We start from the raw sequence: 24,981 nt of genomic DNA, 5'->3' as shown, positions 1-24,981 counted from the left end.
TAAGGGTTTAAAATTTTAAAAAAAAGAATATATTAAGCAGCTACTGTTTGTAAAACACAAGGAAGAAAATACAAGGTAATTCAGAGAAGGGGAAAGTATCAACAACCAGGGACACCAGGGAAGACTCCCAATGGGAAATGACACTAGACTTGAACTTTGAAGGGAAGGAAAGGTGTGAGAGACAGACAAGAGAAGGAATTATCATCAGATATGTGGGACACCCTTAGAAATAGAATTTGGAGAGTAAGAAGTTGGCCACTTTAGCTTGTATGTAGTATTTGAAAAGATAGAAATGTGAACTAAATTTGAAGTATAGACAGAACATGGTTGTTGCTCTAGAGTTTTAATACTAACCTGAGGTATTATATTTTATATGAGAGACACTAGACACCTAGTAAATATTTTGGAGAGTGGGAATGATAAGGTTAGACTTATGCTTTAGGTGATTATTTTGGAAGCTATGTAGAGGAGAGGTTGGAAAGGAGACAGACTGGAGGCAGGGACACATAATGATTGGAAGACTGCTGGAATAGTTCAGATGAGGTGATGAAGGTCAAAACTTAAGGGTAATAGAGAAAGGAATGGTAGGAAAGATGTTGCAAAGACAGAATTGACAAGGTTTAGATGTGGGAGGTGAGGGAGAGTGAAGGTTCCTGAATGTGTTATTGACTAAGTTAAGGAGATTCAAGGGCACTTAGGAAGTTGTAATTATGGTAATGAAAGACCTGGAGAATACCAGCTAGAGGGAAATGTATACAGTTTAAACCTGGAATGTGCATTAATTTATACGTTATCCAAAGTTGACTACACAGGTATTTTGAATGACAACCTTTCCCACAGGAACATATTTGCTTGATATAATGAAGCAAACACCTATCTCAAGGGACATTGGTGGCAACTTTATGTTGTCAGTATGGCTATATTAACATTTTAGAATAGGGCAGACTATAGATTTAATGCCATTTTGCCTATTGATCTTTTTTCTGTGGCCAGTCATAAATGATGGTTTCAATCAAGATAAAAGCATTAAAGCAGTTGGAGACTTAAAAAATAGCTCATCGGCTAATCAAAATTTTAAAGGCTAGAATACTAACCAGCAAGAGCTTATGTTGAGTGCCATATCCCAAATTTATATACTTGCATAACAGTAACTACTTAATTTAACTAATAAACTTCAAAACGTGAAAATCTACCAATCTCTCTTTCTCTGTGTGTATGTATGCATATATTTATGTTTGCTATTCTTTCCTTAATGCCTCTTAAAAGTCTTTGTGTCTCTCTCTTCCTCATTTCTATTTCTTTCTCTTCTTTTTTTGTTACTTTTCCCTTTGTCCTTTTTTTCCTATCTTCTTTCTGCCTTTCTTTTTCATTTCTTTCCTCTTGTTTCCCCATTCTCCTACTTTCCTTATCTGTAATGTGAAGCTTTAATACATTTTTCTTCTAGTATTTACTGCATTGACTAGATTTCAATGTTCTCTCTTCTTAACTTAAAGAGTAGATAAATTAAATATTGTTTGTTACTTTAATTTTTTTTAAAAAGTGGAGAGGTAGTATGAAGGATCATTGGTCAGAAAACTGATCTTAGTTGGGAATTCTTGCTTGTAGTGGTACAAATCACTTACCACTTAGGCCATTCTTAAGCTGCAGTGTTGTTAGAGTGGGACTCCCCACTTGAGAACTCTTACGCTGATGAAATTGTGGATTTGGAAACCCTACCCCTTCTCCCCCAAAATGATAAGAAAAGTTGCTTTTTTATTTTGTGTAGCCCATTAATTGTGTAAGCAAGACACATCATCAATGGGAAGAGTTCCCAATTCTCATTTAGACATAGGGAATGTGTATTTGTGGATATTTTTCTCTCACATGTTTTGGAGATAGTTGCTTTTTCTACTAAAAACGTTTTTAGTAGAAGACTTCTTTCTATATTAATTCTATACTAATCTCTATTTTGTCTTTAATGTGTTTGAATGTGTATTTTTTAAATATATTTTTGTCATTTTAAGAAATTTCCTTTTTTAGCATAAACTAATTAGTTGATTACCATTGACAATTGCTTCTTTTATTTGAAATAAGTTAGAATTGCTACCTATAGAAAGATAATAAATGACATACACTATTAATATCTTACATGAATTTTCTGGTTATTGCTTGTAAAATATTCTCAAGATTTTGTGTATGCTAGGCTTTATTTTCCTTACATTCTCTTAGCAATAGTCCAATATAGCCAAGCTTTTATTTTTACTTTTCACTGTTGACTTTGTCAGAAAGTGTTGTAATAGGAGACATAGCAGGGGAGAAATAACTACACTTGAAAGGCCTCTTATGCCATAAAAATTTAAATGTTTAATTGGCGTTCACCTATACTTCATGAGCTGTCATTATTTCCAGATTGATGGGCAGAAATGCAGAGAGGAAAAACAAGTCAATTGTTCTCTTTCTAGCTAGATTACTTATTATTTTGAAATAAATCATGTGTTCCCAAAGGTTTTTTTTCAATTCTAGAAGTGTTATTTTTAAAGGAAATTTAAGACTAAATAAAATAGTTTTTTTAAGAAATATAAGGAAATGTAATTTTACTGATAGTTAAATTATATTTAATGATATATTTAGAAATGAATACTATTTCCAGTTTTACAGTCTGATGTTCCTACTTCAATTTACTACTACAATTTCAAAGAACAAAGAATAATTTCCTCAAATTGGTTTTAATTTCATCTGATAAAATACAATGTAGCTGTTACTGGTAAAATTTTGCATATTCCTTCATTTTAAGGATGACCAGTTTATGAGTAGAAAAAACTTCCACTAACTCAACTATGTGTCTTTGAGGCAAATAGGATCATGACAGGCTCAATCTTTGACACTGATGTACTTTTTTTCTGGAATCCTTTTTTTATACCCTAGTATAATGAATACTTTTCAGCTTATAAATGCATTTCATTAATGAACTAAATGATTATTAAGTTTGATTGGTATTAGAAAGATCTCACATTGAGATTAGTTCTGTAGTCTGTGCCATTCAGTAGTTAGTTGTGTGACCTTAGGTTAATCACTTGATCTCTCTGGACTTCAGTTTCCTTACCAGGTAAAGGAAGAGATTGAATTAAATATAATTTCAAGCCTTTTCCATCTTAAGCATTTGAAATCTGGTAAAAAATGTTGGAACCTTTTACGTTGTGAAAGACCAAAGCTAAGTTACATTGAATTATTTCAAATTATTTTTAGAAAATACTTAAATTATTTTAGTTCTAAATAGTTTAAAACAAAAATATTTACTAGAAAAATCTTCCCTCTCCCTGAGTTATGAAATAAAAACTATATTGACATAACTGCACATATTTTGATTGAAAATTAACAATTTGGTTATTCAGTCTTTTATCTGCTTCAGGTATTTTTTTTTTTTGCTGAATTTATCAAATTGACCAAAATCATGATTTTTAGACAGTTGATTATTAACAACTCAGAATCTATGTTTTCTGAAACAAAATGTCGCAAGTATAATTAGTCTTGATAACCTGGCATGATCAGCCATTGAATTTCTTTCCTTTCCTTTCCTTTTTTTTCTTTAAACCTTTACCTTCTGTCTTAGAATTGTTTGATTCTAAGGTAGAAGGAATGATAAGGGTTAGGTAGTACAGGTTAAGTGACTTGCCCAGGGTCACATAGCTAGGAAATATCTGAGGTCAGAATTGAGCCCAGCTCCTCCCAACTTCAGGCCATACACTGGCTAGCTGCCTTGACGAATGAATCCCCCCGCCCCTTTTTTTTTAATCCTTACCTTCCATCTTAGAATTAATACTATTTATTGGTTCCAAGGCAGAAGGGCAATAAGGGCTAGGCAGTGGAGATTAAGTGACTTGCCCAGGGTCACACAGCTAGAAAGTGTCTGAGGCCAGACTTGAACCCAGGACTTCCCATTTCTGGGCCTGGCTCTCAATCCACTGAGCTACCCAGCTGCCCCTGATAAATGAATTTCTAAGGAAAAACATAATGTTTAGTTTGTAATATTTAATATTTTCCTTTGAATTTCAACATCATTTTATTTAGATTTTGTAGTCTTTTTTTCCTTCAAAATAATTGTTTATCTTTTTTATATCAAAATACTATAGTACTGTGTATTTGTATTGCTGAATGGTTGCACTTTAGCAGCAGTGTATAACTTTGCCACACAGTGTCACACAGATATGTGTGTGTATATACATATGTTTATAGATGGATTCTAAATAGTATTCAGTTGTAGCGCAATTTTATTATTAATAAGCATTTTAATGCAAGAGATGATATTGATCTTTGAGAATTATTTAATCACATTTTATTTTTGAAATCCACTGGTTAAACTGTGGTATATGAGTTTTTATTTTAGTGTTACATGCTTTAAATTTCTACCTCTTACTAGATATACCATAGACCAGTGATGGCGAACCTTTTAGAGACCGAGTGCCTAAACTGCAACCCTCACGCCGCATGTGAGCCCCCCGCCTTACCCCAGAGAGGGGAGGGAGGAAGAGCTCCCATTGGGCTGCTGGGCAGAGGGGTGGGTAATGAGAAAAATGTCCTCAGGTGCACAGGGAATGGGGGAAGGGACCAGCCCCCTCTCGCACACTCCTGCACACGTGCCATAGGTTTGCCAACATGGCCATTAGACCCCCATTATATATTGCTTATGACTTAGTGTATTGGAACACTGAACTGAATCAGAAAGTGGAATAATAGAAGAATCTTTGGAGTCTTCATCTCTAATGAGTTTACCTTAGCAACCAGCTAAGCTTTTAAGAACTTTTAAAATGTGCCCCCTAGCAGCTTAAAATATGTTTGTAGAAAGTTTTAAATTATTACAGTACTAGTAGCAATACCTTTCTTGAGCTTTAAATTTATTACAAATTGGTTGATAAATTGATTATGTAACTAATTTGCATTATTTAATGTATAAAAACTATCAATTTCATTTGAAAATAATAATTTGTATATTTGCTTTAAAGCTCATCACTTTGTCCACATAAACAAAATTCATAGAATTTATATACCTAAAAGCAAAATGGTTTCATATATAGTTCTTACCTAAAGATGGGTTAGCTTTTAATCATGGCAGCATGATCATTAGAAATCTAGAGTATTTGGTTTATATACTCCAACATGTAAAAGGACATCATTGATAGTTGGACCAAAAGCAACGGTTGGAGTAGTTTCAGAATCATTCTGTTTTTACATGTTTAAACTGTAGACTTTATTTTTAATAGTAAAATGATGTAAGGCTTGAAAGTAGGTATTCAAATAAATGCATTTTTAAAATGGTTATGTTAAAAAGTGAGGTTTTTCCTCCAGATTGTCCCATGTCATTCTACTTCATTCTACACTGTTTTATCAGAAATAATTTCACCCCACAAATTCTTAGTATTGCTAAATTCTCATTTGGAAACAGAAGAAAATCAAATTAATGCTTGTCTCTGAGTTTTGAAGAAAGATTTTGTCACCTAAAGTTAGAACTATCAGTGTACTAAAAATATTGAGTAATAATTAGAGAGAAAATATTGGTAGGTGCAAAAAAGTCTGCTTTTCCTATAAATAAAGCCATCCACAAAATAAAAAACAAACAATTTCACCCCCTTTTTCATGGTATGGATAATGAAGTGAAAGAAGCATAGGACAGGGAGGGAGTCAGTATACTCATTTTATAATCTAAATTCTACAACTGTTTATTTTCTCAGATAAATTATTTTGGAATAGATAACATAACAAATCATGAGCCATTATTAGTATCCAATTTCTTGGCATTCTGAATTTTAGCCTGTAATTGTCTATTAGCACTTGTTGATATCCTATTATGAAAAGCTACTTAATTTTTCTAAAATTTGTTTCTGAAGTGTGTCTCATGGGCTGTTTTCTGACCAGATAATAGAGTATAAATGTTAACATAATTAATTTTGCAGATGTGACAAGTTTGGAAGTTTCTTTTTTCCCTAGCAATACTTCCTGTTTATTTGAATAAAGATTCTATATATCATTATATTTTCACTTCCATTGCAATTTCTTAAGGAAAAACATCTATCTAAGCAGGTTATTCTAATTAGACATCTCTAATACTCCTGGTGCCTTGGTTACTGCTTTGGCTCCCCATTTATCCTTGCCTTTTTTGATTTACTATCTTTTCATACATTTGTCATTCTTTCATCTCCCCATAATCTATTCTCATCTGCTTATTGATTTGCAAATCTACATACTTTATTTCACTTTATTTCTAATTTCTTTTTTCCTCCCTCTCTCATTTCTTTACTATGTACATTTTAATCTTCCACATAGATAAACAACTCCTCTCAGCATTTGAAGAGATTAAGATTTTAACTACATTTGTCAAGGTGATGAGGAGTATAGCTAACTCCATAATGGTAGGTGCTGGAATAATTTAACAAGAAATAAAATTTTAGGGCTATGTGATATCCATTTGCCACTTTGAATGCCAGAATCCTTGTGGTTAGAACACTAGAGAACCTGTCATGATGAGAAGCTAAAGTGGAGTGAGCTACAGAAAATAGAAAGAATAGGGACAGAAACAGATTTTCCTAGGTTGCTGTGATTGTTTTTTAGTATCCGAAGCCAGTTTCCCAACTACAGTTAACAATTTCTGCACTGTTGAATTGTGTCTATAAAAATGTCAGGTAGCTAAAGTGAAACTAGGATTATGACATTGTTTTCATAGACTTATAAAAGTCGCCATTTTACTTATACATCAGAAATCTTAACAATAAAGTATAGTGGCATCCCTTCAATTTTCTGGCTCTTTGAAGAGTCAGATTATATTGGAAATATATTAATTTACAGCAACCATCTTTAGTTACTGGTAGCAAATCATACTTTCAAGAAACCAATGACATTATCAGCCTCTTTTATTTAACTTCCTTTGTGATATTACTGCTGCCTATTTATACTTTGACCAGATATAGCCTAAACTCCAGTAGAAGCTGTGAATACTCCATTGCAACCTAGTACTAGAAATGTCATTGAGTCAAGTGTTTATCACCCTCCCTACCCATAAGGAAGTTGTGATTTAAGTATGACAGAAACCTTAAATTCTATTTCAGTTTATATGTTACATCATTATGGGAAATGATTCTTCCTCTCTCTAGCATTGATTAGGGAACAAACTTTATGGGGAAAACAAAATTTTCCATTCCACTCTGGATTAAACCTTTACAGTATGCCATCATTATTTTGTTTAAGTTTGTGAATTTTCAGACCATCAGATGCACCCATATTCAAATGTAAGTACATAAAGGTATTCCAAGGCTAATTTTGCATATTTCTAGATTCTGTTTCAGATTACCAAATTATAAAATTTCTAATTAATACAGTTAATTGAAAATTGAATATTCCTTACAATGAGACTCATTTTGGAATTTAATAATTAAAAATTAATAAAGGGGCTGAGAGAATTCTGAATCTTTGGAATAGCATGTGTGGTTCTTTGATCTTCCATATTCTCTATCTTGTGCTGTCTTTGAGATTTTACATGTAAAATGTTTTGGTTTTTTTCATACTAGGGGAGAAGAGAACTTCGTCTTGTGCTTTTGATAAGTTTTCAGATATATTGCTCTCCTGTTAAGTTCATTGTTTTTTTATGTTAATATAGCAAGGAAAAAAAGATTCTTGCACTTGATAACTACTTTGCCTATTTTTAATTGGCAGGAAATGTATTAGAATAAAGTTGGAATCTGGTTAAGAGGATTCTAGGCCTATCTTGGTTACTGACAAGCTTGAGGAAGTCACTTGACCTCTGAGCCTCAGTTTTCTCATTTGTAAAAAGAAAGGGTTGAACTTGATGATTGAAATGGACAATCATAATTGAAATGGATTGCTGAATATACTTACTTCATAGCCAGATAGTTTGGTATGCAACTGTTCCGTGGACTTAGGAATCCCTATTTGGATTATATTTGTAATAATTTAGATAGCATCTATACATTGAACCTGCAACTAGCAGATTCATGAACAGGTATCCAAACTATATTAGAGATTTTCTTTGGAATGTTGGTATATAAGAAGTGAAATGTGGCAAAATATGTTAGCTCTTAGAAAATCCAAACTCATACAGTGGAAGCATCATGGGCTGTGGATGGGTTCAGAGAGTCTGCCTGTAAACCCTGTCTCTTGACCCTTAGTCCTTATGTACTCTTGGCCAAAGTTGTTTAACTCTAGTGGTCCTCAAGCCTCCTCTAAAAGAAGAAGTTGAAGTAATTGGATTCTTAGATGTCTTCCACCTCTAGATTGATGATGCTTTGAAGTAACCAGCATTAGAATACTCATTTAATATCCATGAGGAAAACAAAATATAACCAAAGACACAAAATTTAATTAAGAAACTTTGTGTTTATTTGGTTTGCTTACCAAAAGGAAGGAATGCCATGAACCAAGGAAAGCTGTAAAAACTGAACTCTAGGGGGCAGCTATAGGTGGCTCAGTAGATTAAAAGTCAGTCCCAGAGACAGAAGGTCCTGTGTTCTTAATTAAGTATCTAGATGATACCTGGCAGTTTTGGGATTTTAGTAAGTCAATGAATGATTGTTCAGGACCAGTATCAGAAGTATTACAGGGTTTGGGAAGGCCAACAGGATAAAGTTTACAGGATACCAAATGCTATTAAAAAAGGTTTATTTAAGGGTAAGAGAAGGAAGGGAAGGGAATTGGGATGGTCTATCTAAAGAATATAAATAAACCTCCCCACCAAATCTAGTTGTTATCTTCAGAGAGATGATATCTGCACTGTCATTTACTTCTCTACCTAAAAGTCCCAGTTCCTACAATAAATACACTTCACTAACCCCAACCCCCCCTTAGATGGTGACAGATGTGATGGAAGTTAAGCAGGAACAGGGCTCAAGGGAAAGGTTCTCACTGACAGATGGCTTTAGGTGTCTCAAGCAGCTTTACTGGAACATCTCTCAGTCAGCAGCAGGATACATAGGAACAAGTAGTTGCATCAGAAGGACAGCTACAGGAGAGGTAGAATAGCCAATCTCACAAGGTCTACCCAAGGAGAAAAGACACACTTAAACTACTGCTTCAACTGTCTCTTAGAAGAAGCCCTGTCACTGGAACCTTCCTGCGTCTGCTTTTCCAGCAACTCCTATTCTTGCTCTTTCCTTATTTCCTTATAACAGTTCAAATCTGGCCTCAGACACTTCCTAGGTGTGTGACCCTGGGCAAGTTTGCCACTTAACTTTCATTCCTAGCCTTTATGGAAGGTAAGGATTAAAAAAAATTGAACTCAGTGTACTGACCAAGGAAGATTGAGGAAACAGAAGAGAACCACCGAGAGGAAAGAAGTGGGAGGTACAGACCAGAGACATTGGTCAGAGTTGGACTGAGGTCAGAGAAGAATGTCAATAATTAAGAATCATATGTAGCCATGAAGTGTTGAAGAGTGAGTAGGAGAAGAGATGGAGAAGAGATGACGCAGTATTAACCTGAAAATTGAATTAGGAAAGAACAAAGGGACTTCAGAAGCCTGAGCAATGTGTTAGTTGGATACAAATATTCTTTTATTCTTAAGGGGGCACAGCTAGGTGGCTCAGTGGATTGAGAGTCAGGACCAGAGGTGGGAAATTCTGGGTTTGAATTTGGCCTCAGATACTTCCTAGCTCTGTGACCCTGGGCAAGTCATTTAATTCCCATTGCCTCGCCCTTCCTACTCTTCTCCCTTGGAACCAATAAACAGTATTGATTCTAGGAAGAAAAGTAAGGGTTTTAAAAAAAAACCCTTAAGGGCATTGAAAAGTATGTTGATTCTGAACAATAATAATATGAAAGACATGAGTAGAAAACCAAAGTATATTTTTGAAGATATTCTCAATACATAAATTTAATTTGCAGTCAAGAATTATGCTTATTTTAGAAATAGACTGTATAACAAACATTCTACCATTGTTTATAAAAATGTTTTCCTTTTTAAAATGAGCTTTTGGAGAAAGGAGCATCCTTTAATAGTTTCACTGAAAATTTAGTTGTGCACAGAGTAGAACATTGTTTAATAATAGCTCAGTCAGTCATCACATACCTGTCTTTTCTGACCATTAGCATGTTATATCCAAAAATGATCAAAATACCTCCTCCTGTGTGCCCCTGCCCTCCCCCTCGAGTACCTAGTACAATGTGGTGGCCTTAAGCTCTTAAATATTTAAAGAATTGAATTGAGTAATGATAAATGGAGTCAGTCCTATATAGTCCAAATAAATCTGACCATTTTAGACTTGAATGTTTATTTTTATATTTATTTTTATATTTCTCATCTAAGCCTTTTATCCAAGTTCTAGTTCTCTCCTTAAACTGTCTATAAGACAAACACCATTACTCTTTGAAGACGAGTATACATACAACTAATCATCTTCCCCTTGCTCAAAAACTTATTCAGAGACTAAATTTTTCATAACCTTAACAGTTTTGGGCATTACTCTTCTCCCAGTCTCCTAGACCCAAATCCTTGGAGCTATTCTCTATTTTCATTATTCCTCATATACTTTGTGACTAAATTATCATATTTTCTTTCCCTTTATAATGTTTTACTTCATTCTTTTTTCTCTAACCCTATTAACCTCCACCCTCAATTACTACCATATACCTAAATTACTCCATTATTCTTACAGTGCTACCCCATTTATATTAATTTACCAAGGTTTATAATTCTTTTCACTGTCATTTTTTCCTAAGTTCTTTTTAAAACATTTATTAATATTCATTTTTTAGTAAAGTTAACATGGTTACATGATTCATGCTCCTATTTTCCCCTTCACCCCTCGCCCTCCACCCACCCCTGGCCGATGCACATTTCCTCTGGTTTTAACATGTGCCATTGATAAAGACCTATTTCCAAATTGTTGATCATTGCATTGGTGTGGTAGTTTCTGCTACCCTATTCTTAACTCGTCTTCCTGCCTGTAATCCTTCTCCACACATATGCTTTCTTAGATTCTGAAATTATTGTCCTAGAACACTGATTTCATTATATCATTCCCTTGTTGAAAAACCTACCCAGGAGGTCAAGTATAAGGTCCTTAACCTGGCATTCAAAGACCTCTGAAATCAGAATGAAAATGAAATGTGAAAATGAATGATGAAATGAAAATGAAATCTGAATGAAAAATGAAAAAATGAAAACTCCATTTTATCCTATGTTTTTGCCCAACACTACTCAATACATACTCTATTTTCAGGTCTTGTTACTGTCATCCACATATACTGTGCCTATTCTCATCCTTTCTCTTTTGTTAATTAATACTTGTAACTTTTTCCTGAAAAGATTTTCACCCTTACCTCTCCTCCTCCATCTGTTCTTTAAGATATGCCTCAAGACTCAAGCCATCCAGGATTTTGTTAGCTGATATTGCTCTATTAATTTTTTGAAAATTGTATAGCATTTAGAATAAGAACCCCATAGTTTGACAGTTTATTATTTACTGTCTTATGTTTATTTTCTCATCATTTCCCCTCAAAATTTTTTACTCTGAATTTTTTCCCTCAGTTATAATACAAACTTCTTAAAAGCATGGTCCATAATTTACATTTTATTTTGCCCTAATCCTACATAGAATTGCACTGTTTGTTGTACATAACCATTATGATAACTAACACAGAGTAAGTACCTAATAACTTTTTTGAGAGAAGGATTTCTTTTGTTATTGGAGGAAAGATGAGCCTGTGGATTTATTAGTGGTGTTAGTAGTCAGCTATGTTCATGGGAGGCTTATATTGTATGGTATATTGAAAAGGGCACTGGTTATGAGCCAGACCTAGGTTAGAGTTTTAGTTTTTCCACTTAGTAGCCAGATTATCACCCCTCTTGAAGTTTAATTTTCCTTATTTGGAATAATAACTCATACTACCTATTCCTTTTGAGAAAGGTTCTTCATAAATCTAAAACTGCTATGTAAATGTGAACTGTTGTTATGTTGAGCAACTCTTTAAGAGATGACTATAAAGGCAGAGGGAAAAGAGTTAGTGGAAACCTAAAAAGGATGAAGGAACCTATAATCCCCATTTTTAGGAACCACATTTTTCACATCTCTCAACTAACTGAAAGACAAGATATAGATGTCATTCTACTTTTTTTTGTGGGATATTAAAAGCAAGTAGAGTAAAATGCTGCCTTACAGGCCAACCCTCATATCAGAGTCATTCAAGGTTAAGATAAGGCATAAGGCAATAGAAATAGCCTTCTTTATTGTCTTTCTGCCAGAAGTATTCTCTATTATGCAACCTTCCAATTAAGAGGCATTCTCTATGGATGGTGAATACCCCCAGATGTTCTTGTTGGCAGCTGATTATATTAAGCCCTAGAACATTGCAGAATCTCCTGAAAGAGAATCATTCAAAGGAGTTTGACTTGTTAGGAGAGATGGAGTGGATGTAGAATGTTTACTTCCAGATGCATTTGGATAGACACATTATAGAAATTAATCATTCCAGTTATCTGGGGCGGATAACTCAAAAGGACCACTTGGGGCCTGATATGAACAAGAGATTTGAAGTATGCTGCATTCTTCACTACCACACCCTTTATATCAGCAAGTTTCCTGTGAAAGCAAAGACCCATCTTTCTAATACCACTATTCTATTAGTATTGCTGTATAGCAGAAAAACTTGAAATACTATGGCCTCTAGATAATTAAAAATTATAAACTCCAGCTGTGCTTCCCTTTACTCCTTACTCTTTAGTCATCTCCACAACCTCCTTACCAACCTCATAGTTGGTTATTATTAGGAGGGAACTTCCAAATAGTTGTGATTGCTGATCCATATGAGTATCATAGAGAGAGGCCAATTCAGAGGAGTTTTAAGTAGTTAGACATTTCTGTAATGCTAAAAGTTTTAGAGTATTTTTTTTCATCACAACATTGTAAGATTTAGGTAGTTTCAAACACTGTTAGCACTTTAACAGAGGAGAAAACTGAGGCTTAGTGCAATTAAATGACTTGACCTCAGTTTATTGCAGTGTTTTTTTCCCCTTTACTTTCTGAACTTAGGTCAAATTATTAACAATATTGAAAATTAAGAATATAATATCCCAGGTACAATTTTTAAAAGTTTTATTGATGTTCTTTGTTTTTACACAAAACAATTTTTCTTAATTGTCCCTGACTATTGACATCTGTCTTGAAACAGAAAAAAATATTTTAATTCTAGCATACAGTGAATATATCATATAGTGTCTATCATACTTTACATCCATAGCTTCTTACCCCTACTTAGATGAAGGCAAGTTTCATAATTGATTTCTGAGGACCAAGACTGATCATTACAATTAGTCAGAGTTATTAAATGGCCTTTTGCTTTTTCATTTACATGATCATATGCATGTATGGATGGAAAGGCATTTTAAAATGTTGGCTCTGTGATTTTAATTGTGTTAAGTTCTGGGATTGCAAATAAATAAATGAGAAGGGGCCTACACCCAAGGAGTTTATATTCTAAACGGGAAGGAAACGGCATATGTAGGGACAGTGGTGCTTAAGGAAGGAATTTCTAGGCTGGGGATCACTTTAATATTTAGTCATTTGACATGTTCTTTGCAGAAGCAGTGGCAATATTTGATTGTGCTAATTTTATATGGTTGCCTGAAATGAGAAATGGAAAATGAAGGGAGGATGAATTGGTAGTAAGTACATGTGTGACAGAATATATGAAAGGCTGGCATGGGTGGATGACTGGATCAGAAAGGAAAGTGGGCTGTGACTTCCTGGGTAATAGATAAATTTGCACTTAGTCATGGCTCATCCTCAGGACTGGAGTTCTAGAAATTAGAGGATTAATTTCCAAGGGTCTGAGGATGTAGAATCTAACAGACTGATAAGAAAGTTATGGTTCCTTGTTAGAAACAAAGTAATGGCAGCAGAACAGATAGCAAATTAGCGCAAAAATCCCTTGATGGAACAAGAAAAGTTGTTGGGCTGACAGGATTGTATAGAATATTGGACAAAGGGTGCATATTATCCTATTGAGTTCTATTTACTGTGCTTTGCATCAGTTCATAAAAATTTTTCCAAGTTTCTCTGAATCTTTCATTTTCATCATTTATGTGGCATTTTGTTGTTGTTTAGTCATTTCCAAGTTTTTGTGTTCTCATTTGGAAGTTTCTCAGCAAAGATACTGGAGAAATTTGCCATTTCCTTCTCTAGCTTATTTCATAGTTGAAGAGCTGAGGCAAGCAGGCTTAAGTGATTTGTTCAGGGTCATACAGCTATTAAATGTCTGAGACTGGATTTGAGCTCATGATGATGATTCTTCCTAATTAAAAAACCAGTACTCTGGCTTCTGCTTATTTTAGCTGCCTTAATATGGCAATAATATTTCATTATATTCCAGTGTCACAACTTGTTCAGCTGCTTCCCACCAATCAGTGTATACTTCCCCTTTCCCCTAATTTTTTCTCCTTCATAAAAAGCCCTGTCACAATATGTTGCTATTTATGGGTTCATTTCCTGTCCTTGACTTCTTTGGGGGAATTTCCCTAATAGTAATATTACTGGGTTAAAGGGTATGAACGTTTAGCATTATCTCACATTAAAATAATTGTGGTTCCACCAATAGTGTTTTAGTGATTCTTTCTACAGTCACTATACCTTTTTAAACTTCATTTGTAGCATTTGACCATTAGTTTGCATATCTGGGACAGTATAATGGATGAGTTGGGTATAGAATTAAATAGAATAAAAGGGGAGGAAATTGCCTTCAGAAAATTATAAAACTCCTTTAAAAGTAATCCTATAATTGTAGAAGCAAAGGCTTTTTTAGTACCACATTTTTATTAGTGTGATTTAGTTGTGAGTCATTGTATACATAATACAGTTTCTAAAAAATTAAAAATGATATCACATAGAGAACAATAAAGAGGTTCCTTGTGTGAGTAGACCTCAACATAAGTTTAAAAAATAATTGGAGTAAAAGAGTTGTCATCAGGGAAACCTACGAAAAAGATGGGGTCTGGGCATGTGACATGAATGAAGGGTAACAGGTGAGGAACCCAAGTACTACACTGATGTCTTCACAGTATTTGAAAAAAAAAAGGAAGGTCCAGAGTATTTAAGATATCCCTTTGTGACAGATGTATGGGAAAACATGGATAGGAGTCACACCAGATTGGTGTGGATGAGTTGTAATTTGTAAGCATCCCGTGGAGCTTCCAAATTGATGAATTCACAGAGAAAATTGTGAGGTAAAACTTGAGAGGCGTTTTAATTTTTTGTTTTTCTTAATAATATGGAACAATCTTTCATGATATTGATATTATGCAAGTCTTCTGAAAACTTCATTTCTTTTGATTACTTAGCTATCAGAAAGTAACACTTTTTTTTATGTGTACCCTAAGTACAGTATTTTAAATTTGAGTCATACGCTATTTAAATTTAACACATATAGTCTACAGATATTTAATATGAAAGAAACATTTTATTACCATCTACAACATTTTAATAAATATTTTAGTATAACTTCAAGTAGTACATTTTACATATTGAGAACTTTAAATTAGATTATAATAGCATTTTATTTCTCCTTCATTCTCCTACACAGGTCTAGACTGAGGAGATGACATTTTTTCCAGTATATTGATGGAGACAGAAAAAAAACTGAAACTTCAGGATATTGCTATTTTCCTCATTTGGGGGTGCATTACAATCCTGCACATTCAGTTATTTTCTGTCTTCAAAAGAGAAAATAACAATGTGACAGCTTTGCATAAGAGTCGGAGTAACATTTCATCTTCATTTTTGGTTAGTTCTATCCTTCATTCTTCTGTAAAACACTTATTCTATGAGTTTCAGTTTTAAACAAGGTCATGCAGAATTTCCTCTATTATAAAGGTTTTTTTTTGAAAATTAATGAAAGGCTGAGGTTTTCATTTAGTTTATTACTTTTTTAGTTCAAATACTTAAATGGATCTGTGATCTCATTGATATGGTGGGAGGTTACTTCCTTAAATGATATGAATCATAGTCTATCCATTTCTTGTTGTTCTGTATGATTCTTCTCCAAGACCTTCCGTAATTTTGTATTAGGCAATCTCATTCACCATTCTGGGGGCCTTTCTCACTTTTTGTTGGCATGGCCAGTGTGCTAGCTCCACAAGTCCAGTCCAGATTATTTTTCATTAATTCATTTCTTTGATGATATTCTTCACTTCATTTCTTCATAATTCAATTTTTATTATTTGTTTCAGCCTACCTACACCTACTTGATGTTTCCAATGCCCTCTCATTTAAAATTTTTCATAGGCTATAAAATTCCATGACCTGCATCCATATAATTAACACTGGTAAAAATGGATCATTATTACATGAATTTGGGCTCCAATTCCTAAAAATATTAGAATAGAAATGTGATACTAAAATTGTGAATTTTATAAGACATCAGTCAGAACATTAAAAGGTCTTTACTTCAGTCTATAAGTTTGAGTTCATCCTATTCTGATTATGCCCTTTTCCACTGTTAATTCCCATGAATAAATCTAGCAGTAGGAGCATTTTGCTGAAAATAGTTGTTCTACTTCCAGTTTTTCTTTGCATCATATCTTAACAAAATATATCATTTCTGAAGTCATTTTTCAAAATTTCATTTATTAAAATGTTTGAGAAAATAATGCAGCTATCGATAGAATCATACTGTTTTTACCCCTCCAGTTAAAAACCTTACATGAAACATTGTCAGTCTTTTAATCAATACTGGAATTTTGGCAGTCACAGGTTTAAATAATTTCAAATTTTTTTGCCATCTTATTTCTTTGATTTTATATTAAAGATGAATCAATTCAAATTATGGATTAATAAAAGAAGTGTCCAAGTGTTAACTACTGTAAACATTAAAAGGAGAGAAAAAGTTCTCTTTCTATATATTATCACCATTTCTATTTAGTGCTTCTTTGGGAGAATCTCCATTTAATCTTTTGTTTTATGATGCTGTTGCCACTAGCCAAATTGTTGTGGTCATAAGATTGAAGATCTTTATCATTTTCTTTTAGTTTTCTTTCTCTTAGCTACCTCTATTTCATGGTCAGTGAGTAGTTCTTTTTGGTTTCTTATATCACTGTCTATATGTGCATTTTCATTCTACTGTTATATCTGTGAATTCTTAATAGGTATATTTACCTAATAAAAATGAAGATCTCATGAGGAAATAAAAATTATATTCTTTACTAGTTCTATTCTTTATAAAGAATATATAAAAATTTGAGTCTTGTATTGATCATCAAACTTCTAAACCTAGTATAAAATCTTAGCAGAATTGATTGGAAGAACAATATAAACCAGGGATTTTCTTGGACACGAAGAGAAAACCTTTAAGCAGCTGTCCTTTATGGCATAGTATTGTTTCTGGTTTAATTAGGTCTTATATAGGCAGAACTTAAGTATTTAAGGCAGAGTATCTTTTATTGCCAGGAGTATTGAATACTCAGGCAGTCTTTAATTCCTTTACAAACAGGACAGAATGGTATTTGATCATATAATCCAGCTATGCATTATTCTATTTACATATTTCAAATTTGCCACAGTAATATCTTTTGATGTTTGCAAGTAGGAGAATTCTGAAGCTAGTAATTTCTTTAAATGTTTTTATTCTTTCTTTGCTTTATTAGCAGGGGCATAGTTCTTGAAAAGACCTGTTATTTGGACCTGCATAGGAAAGTTAAAGAGAAAAGTTGAATTCTTTTCTGCTAATTTATTGCCTCATAATTCTCTTTGGCAGATTCAAACATCACTTTCTTCTGCAGTCAATCTCTGTAGTCCTTCAGAAAGTATAACTGTTTGTAACTTGTTTCTTTCCAATTAATTTCCTATTTGCTGCTCAAGTGATTTAATTTTTTTTAAATCTGAAGCTGCCAGGGTTCCATACACTTCCAGGTTAGGGATAACATCATCCTAAAGATTCAATTCTTTTCTGTCTCCCTGCTTACAGACAGGGAACACAATCTCTTCAGCCTGGACCTGTGTAGGAGAATTTGGAGAAAATAAATTAAGAGGTAAGATATATACCCTAGGAATATTTTGTTCTTTTGCTGAAGAAATATTTTACATGACGTATTTTTTAAAAGTTGGTATCATATCATGAAAATAAATATTAAAAAAACTATCAAATGAAATTAAGTAAATGATATCAAATTATGTTTTCCTTTTATCATAAAAGTTGACTTGTTATTAAACTACAGTTGTTAATGTCTTTAAGGTAATTTTAAATTATTAGAATTTGTTTTACAGCTATCTTCGCAATTTCAGTGCACAAAAAATGGATTATGACAATTTTATTGTAAAGAGCTGAAAGTATCTGACAGATGCCTTAAGTATCAGAGCTATCCCTTACACCTTTTCATATAACTTCCCTTTTACATGAGAAGAGAAAAAACCTGAAATGATAAGAAAATCAGCAATAAATTCCAAAATGTGATTTTTCTGCATATTTTGAGTTAAACTTGTGGGGCAGAGCAGTGATTATGAATACCAGAATGGAGCTTAGTTTTAATGGCTTTTAGTGGCCTCTGAAAAGATATACCTTATTTATTACTTCCATTAAACACCTCATTGATTGCTTAGATTTTAAAAACAAAAAAAGATCATGAGTTTTTTAAGTGACATTACTCCTTCAATAATCAATCCTAGTAGTAATATATATTATGTTTATATACATAAATACTGCTCCTCTTGCAATTTATGTGAATAGCATTTATTTCAATAGCTGAAAGGTTCTTTCCACTGAATTTGTGTTTTTATTCATGCACATTCCCCATCTCATTAAAGTATTATCTTGATCAATAAAACAGAATTTTATCTTTTGAAACAAAATGGAAAAAATGCTGAACCTTTATATGACAATTGTTATGTATCATTCAGCCTTGGTTTTTGAAAAAATATTTTGATTCAGACTATTCTAATTTGAATTGATAAACAAAAATGAAATCTTAGAACTTAAAATCAAGCCATTTTTAAAGAATTCCACAGGAAACCTTTTTTTTAAAAATTGGAAAAAAAACTTTGGAGTTTGAAAATAAAACATTCTGATTCTAAGACTTTAAAAAAATGGTTGATTCTTTAATAGTAACTTGATAATCTAAATCACAATTTCAAAGGATAGTGATTACAAGTAACACATTATTTTGTTTTTCCACATCCCAGAAGAAGTAACATTTTAAAGACTACTACATGTACTAAAAGTTAATAGAAGATTTGAAAAATATACATTAATTTTTGGAAGGAAATTTCAAAAGAAATATTTTATAGTGTTTATGGAGACATGGGAACTGCTGTGCTATCATCAGGAAAAACAAACAGGAGTTTCTTTAAGTCTACCATTTATGATAAAATGTTAGGGAGGTAATAAATTGTAGGGGAAAAAATCTTAAAATTTCTTCTTAAAATTGGAGTGAAAACAAGAGAATATTGGAGGGAGTGAAGATATGCTAGTAAATACAGTGACTCAAAATTATGTGTGTAAATTCATATGATATACCTGAGAATGAATTAACTAACTTTTATAGGTTATGGACCACTTATTATTTTAATATTTGTAATATGTAATTCTGAATAATTATTACTTTATACTAAATTACAGTAAAATCTAGATTATGCTGGTAGAAGGGAACAGATAGCATAGATCACTAAAAATAATTCACATTTGGTTTGGGAAAATATTTTTGTACTTATATTTTAATACCATGTTTCTGTTCTTATAAATCGAAATAATGTTAAAGCTGTGTTCCCTGCAATGTAAAGTCACCATTCTAATGGGAGAGAGAACTATTACAAAACAAGACAAAAAATGATTACTGAACTGTAGAAAAGAGAACAAAGCAAAATAAGGCCATTAGGTAAAATCTAAAGAAATAATTTAGAAAGCAGATAATCCACAAGAAATAGAAAACATCCTTTAAGAGACTGTTTGATAGTCTAGGGGGAAAATATATGCTATAGGTACAAAAGAAAAGACAGTCAATGAAAAAAAAAATTCTGCTAGGCTAATGAAAAGATTGCCCATATAGGGAGAGGAGAAAAAAGTATAAATGAGTGTTATTTTAGGTCACTTTATTTGAGGAAGATTATGCAGGGAACTCATTGACAATCATTGATTTAGCAGTTTTAAAAATACATCAAAATTAGGAAGGCTGCTAAACATGATATACTCAAGATTAAACTCAGTGGATTTTTTGTCCAGGCTACATTACTAAAGATATTAGAAATATTACTATTCCCAAGTTGCCATTTGAGACCAGGAAGAATTATTTTCATTTATAAGAAACCCAATTATTAGAGCTAGTAATGACAAAGACTGTGTTTTGATTTTTTAAATTGGCTATTTAATTTAATTATGGTAGCTCTATTAATTTCAGATATTTTAAGGAAGTTATCAATGGTATTATGGAGCTACTAGATAATAATTTGTTGTTATAACCCACCATTTTACTAAAGGATTTATATTGCTTGCTGTGACTCTGGGCAAGTTTTTTCTCTCTCTATAAGAGTTCTCATAAAATGAATGGGTTGAAATCAGATGATCATTAAGGTCCTTGTCTATCTCTTAAAATCTCTTTTGAGGGAATATAGGCCCTGGTTTGTCAAATATTCCAGTTAACTAAGTTACATTTAACAATGGAATATTATGGAATGTAAAAAATAAGAGTTGAAAGTTGTGTGTGTAGAGGAAAAGAGAACTTAGCAGTTGAATTAAGTAACAAGAATGTAGAGTGAATAAAAAGGGAGCCATAGTTAGTATATGTGAAGACTTTTAACTCATTTATGTGTTAATGAGGCTTGCAGGAATTTCAGAGGCTTTGGTGTTGTTTTTTTTCTTGAATTCAAACATGAGAAGTAAGCTTTGAGACTACAAAAATTTGATGTACCCAATAAATAGTAAATGAATTCACATTTCTCTCCTGACTGAAGTCTGGATATTTTAAAGAGTATTTTCTAATCATCATAGTGTTTTTCCCCCTCAAAATGGATCTAGCTTTGTTCCATTAGGATGTAAACTTGAGGGAGGACAGTTATTTTTGTTATTGTTGACTTTTTTATCCATATAATACCTGGTCTGGCACATACTGTTTGTTATACAATAATTTTTTATTGAATCCTTAAATTTCTTATAAAACTTTTTTAAAATGCCTATACTTTTTCATGGACTTTCTGCTGATTTGTAAAGTTCTGAGGAAAGATTTGTTTTTGTCCATTCTCATTAGATCTCATTCAAAGAAAGATAGCACCAAATATCATGGGTTTAATTGTGAAATAGAACTCTAGAAGTTATATAGTCCACTTATTTTAATTTTACATATGAAATTGGGGCCTGGAGATATTTCAGCTCTAAATCCTTTGTTCACCATAGGAATTATTTCTCTTTCCATGTTTTATAGTTAATACTCTCTTAAAACAGAAATATAGCTTTTTTTTTGGCATAAAAGATTTGTTCTTCAGGATCTCATAGGAATTTAAAAGGATATTTCTGTCAGTAACCTGACTGATAAAAGAATAGATTATAATAATAAATATTAGAATTTTTAGATGCACTATAAAAGATAGATCATCCAAAACTAATTAGGAGGTAATTTCATAACTTTTCTACCAATTTGTATTAACAATACTGTTGATGTGATGAGATTTTTTAAAAATTACTTTTACAGTCACTTCATGTACTATAGTGTTTGTTTGTGTACCTAGTTTTACTTAATATAATTCATAATGTAACCAACTTTTCATGAAGGACTTTTTAAAGCCAAGTATAAAAGGAATACTTTTTCCACTTTGGTTTCTAGAGGTATCCCATCTGGGAAAAGGAAAAGAAAAATCCTTCATTAAATATAAACCTAACTGAAAGGATATTGAACTTGATGTTATAAATCTATTTCTTATTTTAGATTAAATCATTTCAATTTTTATGTTAATGATGTAATATATATGCATGAAATAAAATATTCACAATGAAGATAAACTCTTTATAATTCTAAAATCAAATGCTTTATAACCAATTTTTAATTTTGGCATTTTTTTTTTCTTAACTAGGTCCTTTCTGATGTTGCTTGAGCTTATTCTCCTGATGTCGATCTCATTCCTGTTGGCTAAACATTGTCTCATTGGCCACATTAAGTTAATGCTTATAAAAATTTTAGGTGCCTCACTTTATAGTAATAGGAAAATAATTCAGTGCAAACCTTACCTGTGCATTAAATGACCTAATTTGTCCTTTTCTTCCATTCCTAGATAACATCATACGTTTTGGAAATAATACTTTTTGTAGCCTACTTCAAATCCTTTTAGGCTTATCCTACACTGAAGAGCATAGTTGAGTTTTTGGAAAGTTCAGGATTTTCAAATTTGGTCTTTGATATGTATTAAATTACAATTAATGATGCAGGAAAATTACTGGAAATAAGATGTGTATATTGTGGAATAATAATTTTGCAAATATAATCGTATTTTAAACATTTTGCTTCAACATTTTGATATTTTTCTATACTATAAGTTGATTATGGTTGACTGAAGTTTATTTTAAGAGGTGATTAGTTTAAAGTGTTTATGTGACTAAATAGTACTACAACTTTAAATTGGTGAGTTAAGAGTTGTATAAAAGGTTTATAGTAGTATTTAAACATGAAATATTGGTAATTACTTTGTTTGTAAACACCAAATATTTCTGTAGTCCAGGGAGATGAGTCCTGCTAGTTAAGTCTTAACCATAATTCATAAAACAAGTAAAAATGAATTGGCCTTTTTAGCTTTTTCTCTAAGACACTATACACCTTACCTTCAGTTCCAAATCTAATTCAAATGAAGCTTCACTGTGGAGCAAGAAAAATCAGAGGTTTTCTTTTCCTAAATACAAAAAGACACAAACTAAAACTAATGACAAAAAAAAAAAGGTTTCCCCCCCATAAAAATCTCTGGAGAATTGTGTCAATTAAGGGCAAAATAATACTATCTGATAAAAAAAACAAACTATCAAGATTTGCAGTGTTGTGCAGGCTGAAACAATCTTTACTAATAACATCAAGATTTTGAGTGTTAGAACATTATGTTAAAATGTGATTAGTGTTTCAATGCTTTGTCTCTTTGAATTAAATTTGTATCCATAAAGATATGCAAAGTAACTGTTCATGTATTTATTTACAGACTACAATTTTCGTCGCAGCTCAGTAAATAGTATTTCCCCTGTTAGTGCTACCCTCTCTTCTGGGACACCCAGCGTGCTTCCTTATACGTCAAGGCCTTATTCTTATCCAAGCTATCCCTTATCACCAACAATATCGCTTGCTAATGGCAGCCATGTTGGACAACGACTATATATCTCCAATCAGGCCTCATTCTTCTGAAGAAAATGTTGTAAACATTAATGTAAAAATTTATTTGTAAAGCTTACAGATTAAAATACTGTTTTATTTTTAGATCGGGTTTGCACATTTGGTTTTGAAAGGAAAAATGTTTATTTCAGTATAGTAACCTTTGATACAGATGAACATGCATATGTTTATTGAACTTGTCAGCAATAAGTTTAAAAAGTTATTCAGTGGTTTCCCTTGAATTAGGGTTCAGTACGCTAATATTCTTTATAAATTTTTGGATTTTTAAGTATTGCCAATTCCTGATCTAAGAGTGGGCAGTAGAACCCAGTGGTTTATGTTAAATGTTTTTCAAATAATTCTTTGCTGACCAGCATATCTTTAATATTGTAACACATGCAGACATTAGTTACATTAGATTTAGTTTACCAAGGATCACTTACAGTGTTGGAGATTAAAACAGTTATTTAACCAGAAGCATCTAACCATTATGTGGCCAGAGAATGATGAGGAAAAAAGATTAAGAAGTAAATTTTATTTAGTAATAAATAAAAAAAAACAATTTACTATTGTGGTCCTTGAAAATCATTATAAGTATTTTAGTTAATAAATACTTGTTATAGAAATTATCATAATTTTTGCTGTTAATTTATTGAGTTGCTCTAGTTATTTCATTTGAGTTTGTGATATTCAGTGTATAGTAGTTGGAATAAGTGTTATGGTTTTTTAATGTTGAAATCATGTGTTGTTTAATTTCTGTACTTGAATTCAAACACTTTGACATTAAATTTGTGCTGTCTTTAACATGTGTCTGCTGTTTTAATTTTTCTAGATTGTTCAAAATTATTTATAGCTCCCATTTACTTCACTTTCACATTTCTTTACCATTTCTGCTCTTGAGAACATTAGGGAACTCTTGCAAAGGAAATCACAGTCTATGCATACATAAAATCATTGAATCAGACATTTTGTGTAAGAATTTGTTGATGTTGCACAAAAGCACAGCTGCAGTAAACATCTTTTTTAGAAGCAAATAAAAATAGTTTTGTGCTTGGGCCTTTATTCATTGACTGATCACCTTCCTTCTCTCCCTATCCCAACTTCATCATGATTTCTGAAGACTTTGTTGAAGTAAGGCAGATGGGAGCACTTCATTTTCATAGCACTATATTATGGCATAATTATCTAACATTTTGGAAAGTGGACTTCTTCAACTCTTTTAACCCAAACTTGAGATTGTTCATGACTTTCAACTCAATATCTGAACTCAAATAGTTTTCATTAATATAGTCAGTAAAAATATTCCATATGTATTAAAGGATAATTCTTAAATACTGTACAGTCTAAATATAAAATCTGTCCCTGGTTTTTATCTAGCCTTAGTAGGTTTTTTTTTTCTCCCAGGGACCATCACTTAAGAGATTCCCCTTTGGAATTTAAAACCTGTCATTTCCTTTCATGAAGAGCCACTCTGGTGAAATTGGCTTAGAATTTTTATTTTATTTTTTTTTTTTTTGTCATATTGATTAATACTTTTTGATCACTGGCTAATGAAGAAGCAAATAAAAAATCCCAAGCTAAAAGAAACAGACTAAGCTAACAGACACTAGCTGTGCTTAATTTGTTAAACTGTTTTGAATGACTTTTTTCTTTTTATAATTCTGAACTTACATCCTTTTGTCCTC

General features: G+C 32.3%; 1 protein-coding gene across 1 annotated transcript in view; it reads left to right on the top strand.

Annotated features, from left to right (window-relative positions):
* Positions 1-23,329, top strand: part of RBM46 (RNA binding motif protein 46) — an 83,933-nt gene extending 60,604 nt beyond the window's left edge. The window contains exon 5 of the mRNA XM_044681247.1: positions 23,130-23,329. Within this exon, the coding sequence (XP_044537182.1) occupies positions 23,130-23,329 (200 nt within the window). The remainder of the gene's footprint in view (positions 1-23,129) is intronic.
* Positions 23,330-24,981: the final 1,652 nt, after the last annotated feature.

Source organism: Gracilinanus agilis, chromosome 6 (assembly GCF_016433145.1).
Source record: "Gracilinanus agilis isolate LMUSP501 chromosome 6, AgileGrace, whole genome shotgun sequence".
Taxonomy (NCBI): domain Eukaryota; kingdom Metazoa; phylum Chordata; class Mammalia; order Didelphimorphia; family Didelphidae; genus Gracilinanus; species Gracilinanus agilis.
Note: the sequence above shows the minus strand (reverse complement) of the source record. Positions and strands in the feature narration are given on the sequence as shown.